General features: G+C 38.9%; 1 protein-coding gene across 3 annotated transcripts in view; it reads right to left on the bottom strand.

Annotated features, from left to right (window-relative positions):
* Positions 1-3,887: 3,887 nt before the first annotated feature.
* The window catches only part of ARHGAP18 (Rho GTPase activating protein 18), a 132,465-nt gene continuing 120,875 nt past the window's right edge, over positions 3,888-15,477 (bottom strand). Inside the window, exons 13-16 of one of the 3 annotated variants that reach the window (XM_027086757.1) lie at positions 10,667-10,791; positions 6,990-7,054; positions 6,604-6,640; positions 3,888-5,405 (exon numbers count right to left, since the gene is read on the bottom strand). In XM_027086757.1, coding sequence (XP_026942558.1) covers positions 5,387-5,405; positions 6,604-6,640; positions 6,990-7,054; positions 10,667-10,791 — 246 coding nt within the window. In that variant the 3' untranslated portion in view covers positions 3,888-5,386. The remainder of the gene's footprint in view (positions 5,406-6,603; positions 6,641-6,989; positions 7,055-10,666; positions 10,792-15,477) is intronic. The other 2 variants (XM_027086751.1, XM_027086742.1) reach the window with 2 other exon arrangements.

Raw genomic sequence — 15,477 nt, 5'->3', positions numbered from 1 at the left:
CCTTCTTTTTCTCACCTCTAATGTTGGGTAGCTCCAAAGCTCCACTCCTGGTTATTTTTTCTACTATATGCACACTCATTCCCTTGGTGATCTCACGCAAGCTCATGGTTCAAGTCCATTTACAAGCCGGTAACTCCAGCCCAGACCTCTCTCCTGAGTTTCTGCGCAGATAACTGCCTACTTGACATTGCTGCTTGAACGTCCAATAGGCACCTCAAATTCAATACATCCATGATGAACTCCTGAATCCTTCTTCCCTCAGAACACCTGATTTACCCTCTTCTTCCCTATTTCTGTAGTTGGAAACTCCATCCTTCCAACTGCTCGCGTCAAAAATCTTGTGGTTATTCTCAATTGAAAATGCATCCTCCTTCTCTCTCCTACTAGAAACCCGGCAGGTTCTACCTTCAGAAATATATGCAGAGGGCTTCCCTGGTGGCGCAGTGGTTGAGAGTCCGCCTGCCGATGCAGGGGACACGGGTTCGTGCCCTGGTCCGGGAGGATCCCACATGCCGCAGAGCGGCTGGGCCCGTGAGCCATGGCTGCTGAGCCTGTGCGTCCGGAGCCTGTGCTCCGCAACGGGAGAGGCCACAACAGTGAGAGGCCCGCATACCGCAAAAAAAAAAAAAAAAAAAAAAAAAAAAAAAAAAATATATATATATATATATGCAGAATCTGATCACTTCTCATCACTGCACAGCTACTGCCCTCACCAACAGTGCCCTGTTTCACTCTCAAAAATGTTTTAATTTGAATAAATTATGGTCGCCCTGATACAAGGCCTCCATGGTCTCACGCCCACGCTCACCCCGGTGTTCCCTCTCTGACCTCATCCATTACTTTCGCAGGCTCTCCGGCCATGATGGCATCCTTGCTAATCTTTGGTGAGCTAGGCACACTTCTGCCTTTGGGTCCTTGTTCTGGTTATACCCTGTCTGGAATGCTTTCTTCCAGATATCCATGTGGCACGTTCCTTACTTCCTTCAAGTTTTTGCTCAGTTTTTAGATGTTCAGTGAGACCCCCTGTTTACTACTGGAATGAGCCTATCCCTCCATTATTTGTCACATTCCCTGCTCATCCTTTTTCTGTCTCCACTGTATTTCCATCCTTTCAACATACCATGTAATTTTATTTACAGTCATCCCTTTGTATCAGCGGGGGATTGGTTCCAGGACCCTGGCAGATACCAAAACCCATGGATGCTCAAGTGCCTTATATAAAATGGTGCAGTATTTGCATATAACCTATGCACATCCTCCCACATACTTTGAATCATCTCCAGATTACTTAAAATGCCTACTACAATAAAAATGCTGTGTAAATAGTTGCCAGAGAGTGCAAATTTATTTTGCTTTTTGGAACTTCTGGATTCTTTTTTTATCCAAATACATATTCATTTAATACTGAAAGATTTATAGTAGATATTTTTGTTACACAATTATGTTACACATTATGATACATTTGCAACACTAACATATATGGAGACTGTTAAATCGTTTACTATTTCTTTTGCAAAAAGATAATTTCTTGAGGTTTTCCTACCTGTAATAACTGAATCTGTTCTCATTTGGATCAAATCTTCATCCTGTAGCTCTGCGTCACAGTCCACTGCTAAATGCGTCTACACTTGCCCATTAACCTTGCTTGGAGTACTTTATGTATGGAATATCTGAGCCTTTACTACTAAACTGTTTTATTACTAAGCCAGGACACGCCCTCTGCCTTACTGAGTAATTTCCCTCTGCAGCTGCAGTCCTCAGATGCTGAATAAAAGGCAGATTTCTCGTAGTTGCCTCCCTGCCTTCTCCTGACTCAAACGTCTAGAGGATTCATGAAAACATCCAAATATTTTTGATCCTTGAAACCTCTGGATATGGAGGGCTGACTGTACTTATTAATTCATTTTATTTAATTATTTGTCTCCCTCCACTGGAACGTAAGAGCAGAGCTCTTTTCCTCACTGATGTACCTCAAGGGTAGAGCCTGTCTGGAACATACATGTAGGTACCCAATAAATATTTGTTGAATGAAGAAACAAGCACATATACACTAAAGACAGAGGTTATTATGTCCTCTTAGACATCTCTCTTTTTAATTTCCTGGTTCACTGTCTTCCTCTTATCATGATCCTTCTGCTTGAAATAGACATTGCCAAAACATTTAATTGTGTGGGACTTCCCTTGTGGTGCAGTGGTTAAGAATCTGCCTGCCAATGCAGGGGACACGGGTTTGAGCCCTGGTCCGGGAAGATCCCACATGCCTCAGAGCAACTAGGCCCGTGCACCACAACTACTGAGCCTGCGCTCTAGAGCCCGCAAGCCACAACTACTGAGCCCACACTCCACAACTACTGAAGCCCGTGCGCCTAGAGCCGGTGATCCGTAACAAGAGAAGCCACTGCAATGAGAAGCCCGTGCAACGAAGAGTAACCTCCGCTCACTGCAACTAGAGAAAGCCCGTGCAGCAACGAAGACCCAATGTAGCCAAAAGTTAATTAATTAATTTTAAAAAAACGTTTAATTGTGACTCAGATAACCCTCCTCCCACCCTCCCTCTCCACTCAACAAGTTAAGGATAAAAGCAGACTAACAGACTGAACATAGAAACCTTGGAATTATTATTTACAATTTTCACAATCAGTGATCTGAGAGAGATCCATGCTGTTCTTACCTAATTGTCTTGCAGATGCCTGGCACTGAGTCTTAACCGCATACTCTGAACTCAGGTTCTCTTTCAAAACTTCCAAGTTTAGCTGCGAAGGAATTCCTGACCAATAGTGCCACCTACTGATCAATAGGTGAGAAATCAGGACAGTGAGGAAGAAAGTACAAACCAGTCTAATCTGAAAAAGTAGGAAAAGATAGTAATGAAAAATCCCATAAAGTCAGTAAAATAAACTGCTTTTCCCAAAGAGTGCTAGCAAGGAGTTTACACTGAATTCTATAGCAGCAGTAAGCAAATATTGTGCAATTGTAAAGACTCATAATAACCCCCTCCAGAAAAGAGGAAGCACTTCCAAAACATTAACAGGGCAACCAGTTTTCTATAAATACCAGCTCTCTGTTTTGCACCAGCAACTTAAGAATTAGGATATTTGAGAGGCAAAGCAAATATATTTGTTGTTTTTATTTTCCCTCACATACAAACGAATAAAAACTAATCTACCCAGAGATTTAAAATTCACTAGAAAAAAAATTACAGAAAAGGCATTTGGGACAATGCAAGGGCATTTATATTTAAGACTATACACTATAAAGTTTCTCCTCTTTTATAAGTGTAGACAGACATTTTTCTTGGTTATTTAAATGCAGTACTTACTGTTCAATGTCAATGAACGCAGGTCATGAGTTCTAAGAAGGACTCAAATAAAGTGGCATTTTCATGTTTATTTACCAAGATCTGCTACTTTTTCATTATCAAAAGCCTCTTGTGTCTCCCCACTCCCTGCTGTGAGTAGTAAATGTGGTGACAATTAGTTGACACATGCTTTACGCAGCCATTTATCTAAATCATATTCACCCCTGTCTCTTATTTAAGTTGGGCACCCCTAAAATGCATTAAGCACTTGATTTTGCTTTATATTGTTAACTGTCTTCATTAAATGAAAATATTAATAAAACATTTTACTGAGAAATTAATATATACTGTCAAAATCAGAAATAGAATACAGTGTGTTTTGAAAAATCCTAAAGAATAGAAATTTGCATAAGGAAAAAAAAAGAAAGGAAACAAGTTTAAATCTCCCACTTGTCTTCCCACTTTAAAAATTACACAGGAACAATAAATAGGAACAGTAAAAGCAGAAATGACTTTTAACAAAAACAAAAATGGTCCATTATTATACTCATGAACGGATAGGGTTAAAAGTAATAATTCCAAGAGAAGATAATTTAGAAAAATGCATTTAATTATAAAAATTTTTTAAATAAAAAAGCAATGGCACAAATCACCACAAAGATACTTAAGTGATCATATCCACAGGCTGCTCTTATAATTAAAATTTGCGACTGTTCTCATTAGCAGCATTTTTCCCTCCTAATTAGAGTGACATCAAGAGCTTCTGAGAATGTGCAATTTTTCCTAAAGTCCTAATAAAAGTATCATAAACACAGTTGTGCAATATTTATTTACATCACCTTTTATTTACTACACTCGAAACTCAAAAAATATTGAACATTTCTCTGTCACTTCATTCCTCTTATTTACATACAGAGGCTCATCTCTTTTCACAATATGGTTTGTGCATTAAAATCCCTGGGAATAGTCCTTTCCACCGCATTGTAATAAATTTGCTCTGATTATTTAAAATAAGGACACAAACAAAAGCTTGTTCATATGACTGTGTCATACCCAGAAGAATAACTCTTACCGTTGACTTATTTATGAGTTAAAAAAAAAAAAAATTCCTCTTTCAGCAGAATACATTCTCAACAATTACTGGATCATACAATCATGCACATTTGTACTGTTAATATGACAACAGGTAAAGCCAGCTGTGACTTTTTAAGTTTCATTGAGAAGACTACAGCATACGTGAAGTGATCTGGCTTTCACTCTCTTGTTATCCATAATCCAGTTATTCCACGTGGATTTTTTTATTTATTTTGAGTATGTAAGTCTTAAATGGTGCAGTAATAATTGGCAGTTTCTGACAGTTCTATTTTCTTGATAGTGGATACAGTTCTGTGCACATGTCAGATAAACTGAAAAAAAAATGCAAATCACCTCATGTGATACAGCAGGAAGAAGTGGGATGCTACTGTTTGAACAAATGATTCAAAGAGATAAATATTAACGTTCAATAGAGACAGGAATACTGTTGAATTCAGTCTGATTTAAGAGGCACTGCCCTTACAACTTGCCATACCTGGTATTTGTTACCTTTTTGGTTGAAAAGTAAACCCATTTGGGGGAAGGCAGATGTCAGGAGGAGAGAAAGGTGAAAAAGCATATATTACTGTATGTATTATTTTAGGAGAAAAAAAGAGAGGGAAGAGAGCATATTTTCACATTTAAAGAAAATGATGTCACTTCTGGACACATTCCACAGAGTGTATGAAAATAGCCTCCAAGCTAAATAAGCCCCTTTCTTCTCACTCCAGAGATGTTTTCTAATAATAATATGAATAAAAATAATTAACATAATCTGGCAGCAGCACAAATCTATAACTTTTTAAAGCTTGAGTGTGTCACTATTCAAGAGTCAGGTACATTTGAATAATAAAAGTGTCCCACTGTTTCTTTTATTTACACTCTTGACCCAGCAAATATGACTAAGGGAGTCCTTGCGGTTATTTGCAGCGTTAAGACTTCTATGATGGCTTTGACTTTATAACCCATTCAGCATTGGGGTTGAGCTGATATAAATCCTTCATGTAAGTGTCGTCATCGAGGCAGCGTTCCCCTAGTAAAGAGATGTTGCATCAGTTTAATACAGTGGGGAGATAGGGATGCAATTTTAACTTTAAGCCTAGTGGTTTAACTCAAGTCTTACGCTTCGAAATAGTTCTCATTTTTTCCTGTCTCCCATAATATTATAAGGCTTGGCCAAATATTGGAAAAGTCGATTGAGTAGTTCTCTAAATGTGCAGGTTTCAAATTAATTTAGGAAGTTGAAAATTCTGTGATGGGCTTTTAAATGGTTCCTTAAAAGCTTATTCACCTTTATTAAGAGTGGCAACAGTTTTGAATTGACCTAAGTAAGAAACCATGCTTAATTCCCAATATCTAATAGCAAAATGCAAAATCAAATATACTAATACTTAATCTTTTTTTTCCTAATAATCTTGATTAATACAGGTAACAATACAGAGTTCTAGTGGAGTTGTGGTTTATTTAAATTTTTAGGAGTCTTCACACTCTTGCATTCAACTTTCAATATTTACTAAAATTTTTAAGTCCTAGAAAAAAATTCTAAAAACTTATCTTAAAATATTTTCAATTATTCTTTTGAATTAAACACCATTTCATTTATTTGTTGACAATTTCACTCTTACCTTTTTAAAGGTCAAAATAAGAGAAAACGTTTATGTTGAATTTTAATAAGAAGATGAGTACAACCCATTGATAATTACATGTGCGAAAATAAAATATGAGACATGGTCAAAACGAATCCATTTATCTTATTTCTATTTCATAAGCTAACAATATGTTTATGTATGCATATGTATATAATTTAGTAGGCAATCAACAATGGCAAAAATAACTTCTGCTTTCACTAAATATATCTAGTACTGTACCACAATAAAAGTGTCATCTTGGTCTTAAATGAGCTCAATTACTTCCTTTATTAAGATGTGCCATCAGTGTATAAAAAAGAAAAAAGTTTTGAAAAACTGCATTAACCATTTTAGGAGTTATTCCTGTTTTAGAGAACCTGCCTTTGGCTCAGGTTCCACATAGATGGGCATTTGTACAAAGAAGCTCTAAGGAGCCAGAACAGAAAGGTGAGACCACTAAAAAGAAATCCACAATATTCATTAACTATCTACAGCTTGCTATATTTTACCTCTAATTTCTTTTTCTCTCCCAAAGACATAAATAATAACCACTGGCAATGTCAAATCAGCATATGGAATGCAAGATTTAAAAAATGTGCTTACCGGGACTTCCCTGGTGGTGCAGTGGTTAAGAATCCACCTGCCAGTGCAGGGGACACAGGTTCAGTCCCTGGTCCGGGAAGATCCCACACGCCACGGAGCAACTAAGCCCGTGCACCACAGCTACTGAAGCCCGTGAGCTTTAGGGCCTGCGTGCGGCAACTACTGAGCCCACATGCTGCAACTACCGAAGCCCAGGCACCTAGAGCGCATGCTCCACAACAAGAGAAGCCACTGCAATGAGAAGCCGGCGCACCGCAACGAAAAGTAGCCCCCGCTCGCCGCAACTAGAGAAAGCCCGCGCACAGCAACGAAGACCCAATGCAGCCAAAAATAATAAAATAATAAATAAATAAATAAATAAATAGCAACAACAAAAAAGCGCTTACCAATATTTCCTCCAATTTCATACAAAAAAACTTCCCCATTCTTGAGAGTCTGGGCAACCCCACTACTAGGGATAAAACAAACTGATTAGTTGCATCATCAGACAGCTTGCAAGTAAATCACTTTAATGTCCTTGGGGAATTCTAGCCTGTATGGAAAATTCATAACTTAGACATACTGTAATTATCTACACGTTTGTATTTTCCCATCTGTTAAATGCGCTGAATAGGTAATAAAAATGTCACGCCTGTAAATTAAAATAAACAAATGGAACTGTACATCTGAAGGTGAAATAATAAATCAGTATCTAAATTTGTAAAGTTAAAAAGAAAAGTAACAACATTTTAGCTGCCAATAAAATTATTAATATGGTCATCTATTTTGCATAGGGACCAAAAAGGTCCTCATAAAACTCTAAGAAGTAACGTTTCCACCTTAATTTTCACATTATATTTATTCAATAGGTATTTATCACGGGTTTGCTGTGCTGACCACTCTAATAGTCTGCAAGATGAATATAAAGACTAGGACATGGTTCATAAACCTCCCTGTGCTGACCGTCCAAATACGGGAGGTACATACACTCAAAACAGAAGCAAATACTCATTATGAAGACTTTACAAGTAGGACGCACGTACAGGTTTATACTCTTCAAAGAATCAACTCTCCAGAGCATTAGGTTCAAACAATAAAAATGGGTAAAATTCAGTGGTTTACAAAAATCTCTATATCTGGGAAACCTGCTAAAAATCAGATCCAGGGCTCTAGAAACTCTGATTTAATTTGTCTACATGAAGCCCAAGAATGTGGTTTTTAAATGCTCTCTAGTGGGACTCTGATGCTCCGAAAGATTTGTGAACCACTGACAGAAGACCCTTAGGACACACTCCCTGGAACTGAGAAGAGAAAACCAGGTCTGACTTTTATCCAAACCATTAGAAAAAAAGAGTACATAGAGGCTTTCCTAACCAACCATTTAATGGCTCATCTGGTTATCCAGCTCCATCTACTCTGCTGTCCGTGACACACTGACTGCTCAGGGCTCTGGGAGTCCTCATGCTTAAGATCTGCCCTGCTAAGCTGTATCCTGACCAAGAGACGATTCACTTCGTTTTCAAACTGGCGTATGCTTCTTTTTGAAATTAAATAATGTAATAATTCTATTTTCATTTTAAATATAGTACATAACCCAATAAACTATGAGTATAAAAAGAGTCATTATTTCATGAAAACCAAGTGGAATGTTTTGGCAGACTAAAAAAAAATTCTAGTCAGATATTGTTCTCAGATTTTGCTTCTTGAGTATCTATGTTCTTATGCCACTTTAAAGAAACCTGAACTGGATTTCCTGGTACACATGAGCTTTCACTTAATACTAATCAACAAATCCATACAGAAAAGACAACAGTCGTTATCAAAGACTGGTGAAGACACTGGGCACTTATTTTATGTCATTCATGTGTTCTTGGCTTCAGTAGAGGAAGAAGGGGAAGAAAAGGATGGAGGGAAGTAGGGTTTCCCACTGTCACTATACAAGCGGAATGCAAATGGGAGGAGGGGAAAGTGGTGAAAGAAGATACATATGAACACTTACTGAGAATTTCACTTATTAGATGGCCCAGACAGATAATGCTATGTGCTTCACGGTCATTTTCCCAGTTAATTATCACAAGGCTATAATGTAGGCCCACTTTTACAATGAGGAATCTGAGACTTATAGAGATTATAAAAACTAGCCTAAGATGATTCAGGAAAAGCTGGTATTCGGATCCAGATCATCTGCTTCCGGCATCCCCAAGCATAAGGGAAAGGGCTGAGGACTGGGGCGGGGGGGGGGGGGGGGCAAATGGACCAAGATGCTTACCAGACTTCCCTCTGGGTGAAGCAGGATGGCAAGAAGGGGGGAGGTAGAAGAAGGGATTCCACTTAAGGGGGTAGCAAAGCACCACAAGCAGAAAATCCAAATATGCAAATGGCAACTGTCACAAAACTGGTGCTTTCTTATAAGAGTATGCCTACTATTATCCTACCCTACCCTAAATATTGAAGTCAGAGTGGAATATATCATACAACTTCAGAGTCACACCTTGTATCATCTACAAGTAGAGGAACACAAGTACAGATTAAATTGAGCACTTGGGTCCTGCAAGTAAATGCTGTGTAAATTAAACCATGTCTAGCCTGGAAGAGCTGCTTATGTCTGAAGTCTGGCCAGATCTTCAAGTACACCCTTTGTGGACTGACTCCCTTGAAGTGGAGAGAACTTTTAGGGAGCAAAGACATCCAAGACATTCCAACTGCTCCCAGAACTTAATCCCCCAAAATTCCAACTGGCCCAGGACTTCAATCCCCCCAAAGTCCATCTAGTCCCAGACTCTGCACCAATGGCCTCCAGATTCATGAGAGCCTCTAGGCGCTCGAGCCAGTATGGAGAGGGGTTAAAGGACCTCCTTGGGGGACAGAAACCACAGATTTAGAACTCAGCTCTACTCCACCACCTATGTAACGCATGACCTTGCAAAGTCTTGGTTTTCTTATCAGTATAACAGAAGTAAGATAATACTTCCTTCAGAGCATGGTTGAAAGGGAAGTTTATGCTGGCTTACTGAAAGCCCAGAATTAGCACTAAGACACTCTTTTATTTCATCACCATCTGTTAACTGCACGGGCTCATCTCTTCTCCCAATTTACAAACCCTGAGGGAAGACAGTTTAAAGTATTTTTTATAACCCTTCCAACATCTAGCAGAGAGCCGTAGACAGAGCAGACACATATTAAATACATGTGGTTCTGTATTAAAATTGGAGAAGTTCTGGCAGAAAAAGTTGAATGTTAGACTGAGGAGATGAAATTCTATGGGAGACAGAGTAGACAAAGCTAAGAGGCCAACGTCCCTGATGTCCCTGTCTTTAAAAGAAAAAAAAAAATTAGATTCGTTTATTTCAATGAGTGGAAATGAGCGGGGGAAGCATTAAAATATAATTTTAGCTAAAAATAAGAATTTGAACACTGAAATGCCTGTACCCTGTTCGAACCCCTAAAATTCAAGAAAAGATATCGCAAAATGTCTCTGCAAGTGTACATGGGAGGGATGCCAATGACCTTCAGAGGACTACTCCTGCCCCACCAGCTGCACACAGAGGGGAAAGCTTGGTCGTTCCTACTGAGGATAGAATGCTTTGTCCTACTGACTTCAGAGCTCCAGGGACCGGCTGTCCCCTCTCAAGTCTTTATACCTTCTGTTTTAAAATTTAAGCATTTCTTTGTATTCATTATATCTCCTAGAAGAAGTTGTACCTTTTGTTTTTTTTAATCCCACTGTATCCTAATTAGTGATTTTCCTAACAGCCTACACACAGTAATTAACCTCCAATCACCATATTCTGGAGAGACTATTGAGTGGCGTCATGGACCAAGCCCACAGCGGGCACAGTGAAGGAGTGCGCAGACCTCCTGTTCGAAACAGGCTCCACTTGAACGCAAACTACACCCAATGAACTCAACTCATTCCAACAGTCTAATTGTTAAGTCTGCTTTTGTTTTCTGCCAGGAAGACAACATTAATAAGCCCTCACACCAGCCATAGTTTAAATAAAAAAAAAAAAAAAAAAGAGAGGGGACGGAAAGAGAGAGCAAGTGAATTATACCATGGAATAATTAAAACGAAACAGGCCTCTACCTTTCTTGGCTGAGAAACCTGGCAAGTACATCACTGGCTCTGAGTTCTTCAGTTAGCTGTATTGCCATGGAAACTTTCGAAAGATGGGGAGCTTGCACTCGAATCACTCCCTGAGGAACGTCAGCCTGCAAAGCAATAATGACACTGGAACAAAGCTGGCAGCAGCTGGAACATGTAACTCTGTACAATGCATTATACGGTAAGTGTGCTTAACTACTACGCATTTTACTTCACTACATAAAAACCTTAACTACTATGTAATGTAATTTGCTAAATTACATCAAACCTCAAATATCCTCTTAATGGTGATAGGAGAACTTCATAATGCCTGTGCAGTAATGCTTAATTATTCTTAAAGATGTAAAGAATGACAGCAATAACCATTACTGCCATATTAAGTGCTGATTTCTGAGTGTTATCTACTAGAGGGTGCTTCTTCATGTAGCAATTTATGAAATTGAATCAGAAAGAAGTTACTTTGCATGCTATTGCAATGTAAGCATTTTAAAAAACATTTCTGCGCATTCACAAAATTTCACAAAAATTTTTGTCCCTGAGATTATCAAAATAAATGAAACATACTTTTCTAATACATTTGTATTGTGTCTGCTCCTCACATGGCTGACGAGCATACACTGTGACCGCATACCTTGAACTTGAGATGACCCATTCTAAATCCTTTGCCCACAGACGTTAAGAACATTTTATGTATTTGGAAGGTTATCAGAGAAAGATTTTGAGGATTGTAATATCAAAATATCAACGATGGCATTCAAAATATTAGGCTTAATTAAGTCCGAACGGCTCTGCTAAAATAAATACTAATTTATTATTTATAACCATATGTTCTTGAACAGATCTTAGACCAAACAGCACGCACAAATTATGTTTAAACATAATGCTTTAAACACTACAAACACCCTGTTTAATTCAACCAAAATTTACTAAACATCTACTGAGTACCAGGCATTGTGCTAAGTCTACTTACCTAGTAAATAAATAAGACACAAGTCTTTCCTGCACAATATTATTTTTGTGCTCATAATATCATTTTTAAATGTATATGGTCTTGTATTTTTTTTAAACAAAGTATAAATATATCACAGATGGAATTAACGTGATTCTTTGCAACGTTTAACAAAAATAAGATGATTTTTAGATCAGGCTGCATAAAAACGCAGGTGCCCCCAAAAGATATGACTGCTTCTCAGTAACATCTGAGATGTAGTGCAGGAATAACAAAGAAAAGCAATACTGCATAGGACCATCAAGGGACAAAAGGGGCTTCCCTGGTGGCGCAGTGGTTGAGAATCCGCCTGCCGATGCAGGGGACACGGGTTCGTGCCCCGGTCCGGGAAGATCCCACATGCCGCAGAGCGGCTGGGCCGGCGAGCCATGGCCGCTGAGCCTGCGTGCCCGGAACAACAATGGCTTCGTTCCCTGAAGGCTACAAACACACGCTCAACCTGTAGAGACAGGCTGTGCCCTCACCTGACCACTCGGTGAAGCCCCAAAGGGTGCATTCTCTCCAAGCCAGTCAAAGACAAAGCATGTGGTACTGCCCGCTCACCATTCTGCTAGACTAGATGAGGGACTGCATTCCTAGCAGCCTTGTATGACTCCTCTCCCTGGGGATACTGAGCGCAAGCCCTAAAGGACGTCCTGATCCCAACCTGTGCCCAGACCCCTCAATTCCTGCTCTCTCTCCCATCCAGCCTGGCCCCCTGGCCTGGTTTGTTGACTTCCCGTTTCTGGGGCTTGTAGTTTGGCCTGATACCTTACCTAGTCTCTGACCTCCACCTCACCTCTAGTTTACAGGTCTAATTTGCCTTTTCCCTTGATTCTAAGACAGATTTTATTTTCATCTGTAGCATTTTGGAAAATGAGCTGCTTCTTACAATGGATGGGGCATTTCACGTGGTAGTGTTGTTACCTTTTTCCAAAGCAGTTATTCAATCAATGAAGTATCTTATAACTCAGGGATTACGCTACATGCACTTCTCCCTTGGGGTTCATCTCTAGCTTATATCCTGCTGTGGCCATTCTGCCTGCTGTCCTGGCCTCAACTGTTTCCTCATAGGAGGTGAAAAACAATAAGCTGGGCCTGACAACTTGAACGGTGGAGCGAAAATTGTAATAGCAACAGTTGAAGCACTGAGTCTGTATTGATAAAATCCAATCCACCTTGCCTACGCAGGGAAACAAGTACCAGTATTTTGGATTCTGTTAGTCTATTGTTATAACTATACTATAGGAGGGTCCTAAACAGCAGGTTGGGGTTTGCAGATCGACATCTACTTTATGCTGATTTAAACGTTAGGAAATTCTGCTCAAGTCATAGTGCCAAATATCCTTACATAGAGGCTTTCTTTGGTGAAAGTAATAGCAGCAAAAACTGTTTCCATAATTACATCTTATACAACCCTAGAATATCAAAAACGGCAGGCAAACGTATGCTGACATTTAAAGTGAAGTAAGTTGATATGATTAAGTTTTTATATATAGAAGGTCTACAATAAATGAGTTATACAAGCAAAATGATCCAGAAAAATAATATGTTGCTGTAAAGAGTTCAGGAATATAACAACCTTCCTCTGCTCCCTGCCTCCCCCACTATTCCTTGTGGCATATTCCATTCTTTGGATAAAAAAAGGACAGTCAAAGTTCACTACAAACACCAGGCTTTCCTATATTGACGTACGTTCTCCTCCCCTTCTGAAATATCCCCTGCTACCTATCCATTTTTCAAGCCCAGCTCACACACCTCAAACCGCATGAAACACTCCGTGGAGGGTTTCTGACTCCATAGAATCAAGAGGAATTTCCTCTTTCCACTGAATCTCTTTTATGATGGAGATTCTAATATATGACACCTGTATTCTAGTTACATGCCACATATCTGAGTGACATCTGTAGCCATCTATCAATGTTTACTGATTACATGAGTCACTCAAAAATATTTCTCACTGGGGACTTCCCTGGCGGTCCAGTGGTTAAGACTCTGCACTCCCAATGCCAGGGGCATGGGTTCAATCCCAGGTTGGGGAACTAGATCCCGCATGCTGCAGAACACGGCCAAAAAAAAAAAAAATATATATATATATATACATATAATTTCTCTCTAAAAATGGTATGCTAATAAAAGTAAAATTTCTCCAGAATAAAATAAACTATACCAATGAGTATTTTCCTTAATAGCAGAAAATAGTCTTAGGAATATTGTCTGAAAGAAACAAGTTAAGTTGCTTCTATCTACCACATGGTACTACTACTCCCCTTGCTACTGGGAAAAGACAGGGAGGGAAAGAGAACAGAAGAAAGGAATTAAAGATGCTACAAGGGATAATTCAGTCATTTGGTCCTGCAGAGAGTAACCAACATTAGCATGCACCTGCTTGGGGATGCAGCCACTTCTCCCCCAAGGCATCTCATGAACAACTAAAGACCCCTAACAATATGACCATGGCCTATACTTTCTAAATGAGGTCAGGGATCATACTTTGGAGAGTATGGCCATAATTTCTTATAAAACCTAACATTGAAATCAGGGTGGTGTCAGGGGTTGTACCCAAGAGCACCACATCTGACACAGGAATCCAGAGTCTCTCTGATTGTTAGTTTAGAAGGAAGAGGCCCAGGTACCAGCTTCTGAGGGCACTTGAGAGTTCTCATGCATATGTGAAAAGTCAGGTAATTGCTGTATTTTGGCTTTTGCCAGCATATGGGGAGTGGCGTGTGTACAGGTTTCTTATGGCTATGAAATTAAACATTTCCCACACTCTTCCCCTCGGTGCACGTGTATGTGTGTGTGTTTGTGTGTGAGAAACAGTAACAATTCTCAGAGTGTTTATTTCTGTGGTAATACATCCCATCTAAATTCTCACAACAATAAAAAGATTAACAGCCTGACTCAACTTGAATCTACCCTGCCTTTTGCTGTTGGAGGAGAAATTAGTTTAACTGGTAACGTGCAATGGTTAAAGATGAAGTGTTTAGAAGTTGTTTCTGGAAAGTTTTCCCTGGATTTCTTGACAAGGGTGGCCAAATGATATTTACTAAAGATGATAAACAATAAATGATGTCAAAGCTCTCATTTAAATAGTGTATGACGACTACTATTAAGCTCCAGGATCATGGTGTATCGAATACTAAAGCTATTAGTATGCTAATTACACTGAGCTGCCAGGCTTTGAATAGACGCAACATGCCTGATCATTAAGCCAAACCGTCTGTTCTTAGCTTGAGCCGTAAAAATAACTAAGTCTGTGAGTAGTATAATCTTTGTAACCTTCCTATTTCACTTTTTTTTTTTTTTTTTTTGCCTTAACAGCTGTGACTCTGTCCCTTACTTTTAAATTTCTTTGGTGTGCTTGGGAGCTGAAGTTTTATGATGTACAGCAGGACTGGAGAAGAGCAGTATCTGACTAACATGCCATTAAAAATTAGTCACAAAGGATTTTACAACTTACAAAATGTTAGTTAATTTCTTATGCATGCAAAGACTGTTAAAATAGAGAAAATGATCTCATACGGCCCTCACATGTTTTACACATTGAACGAAAGTATATTTTTAAAAATAGGATTTTAGTTCTTACTATCCGGTAAAATAAACAATGATTTTAGTATTTTCTCAAAAGGTGTAGATAAATACTGTGTTGCTCATATTTTTACACTCTAGAGGCCATAAATTTAATGTCAGACCCTCAGGAGAAATGTTAATTTCTTCTTTTAAATTAAAAGCTAATTTAAATGTAAAGCTGACATTTTTTAATACTACAAAAAAAACCTTTTACGTTCAAAAGGGCAAATTG

This window comes from Aethalodelphis obliquidens, unplaced genomic scaffold (genome assembly GCF_003676395.1).
Source record: "Aethalodelphis obliquidens isolate GAN/ISIS:26980383/991018 unplaced genomic scaffold, ASM367639v1 scaffold3, whole genome shotgun sequence".
Lineage (NCBI taxonomy): Eukaryota > Metazoa > Chordata > Mammalia > Artiodactyla > Delphinidae > Aethalodelphis > Aethalodelphis obliquidens.
Note: the sequence above shows the minus strand (reverse complement) of the source record. Positions and strands in the feature narration are given on the sequence as shown.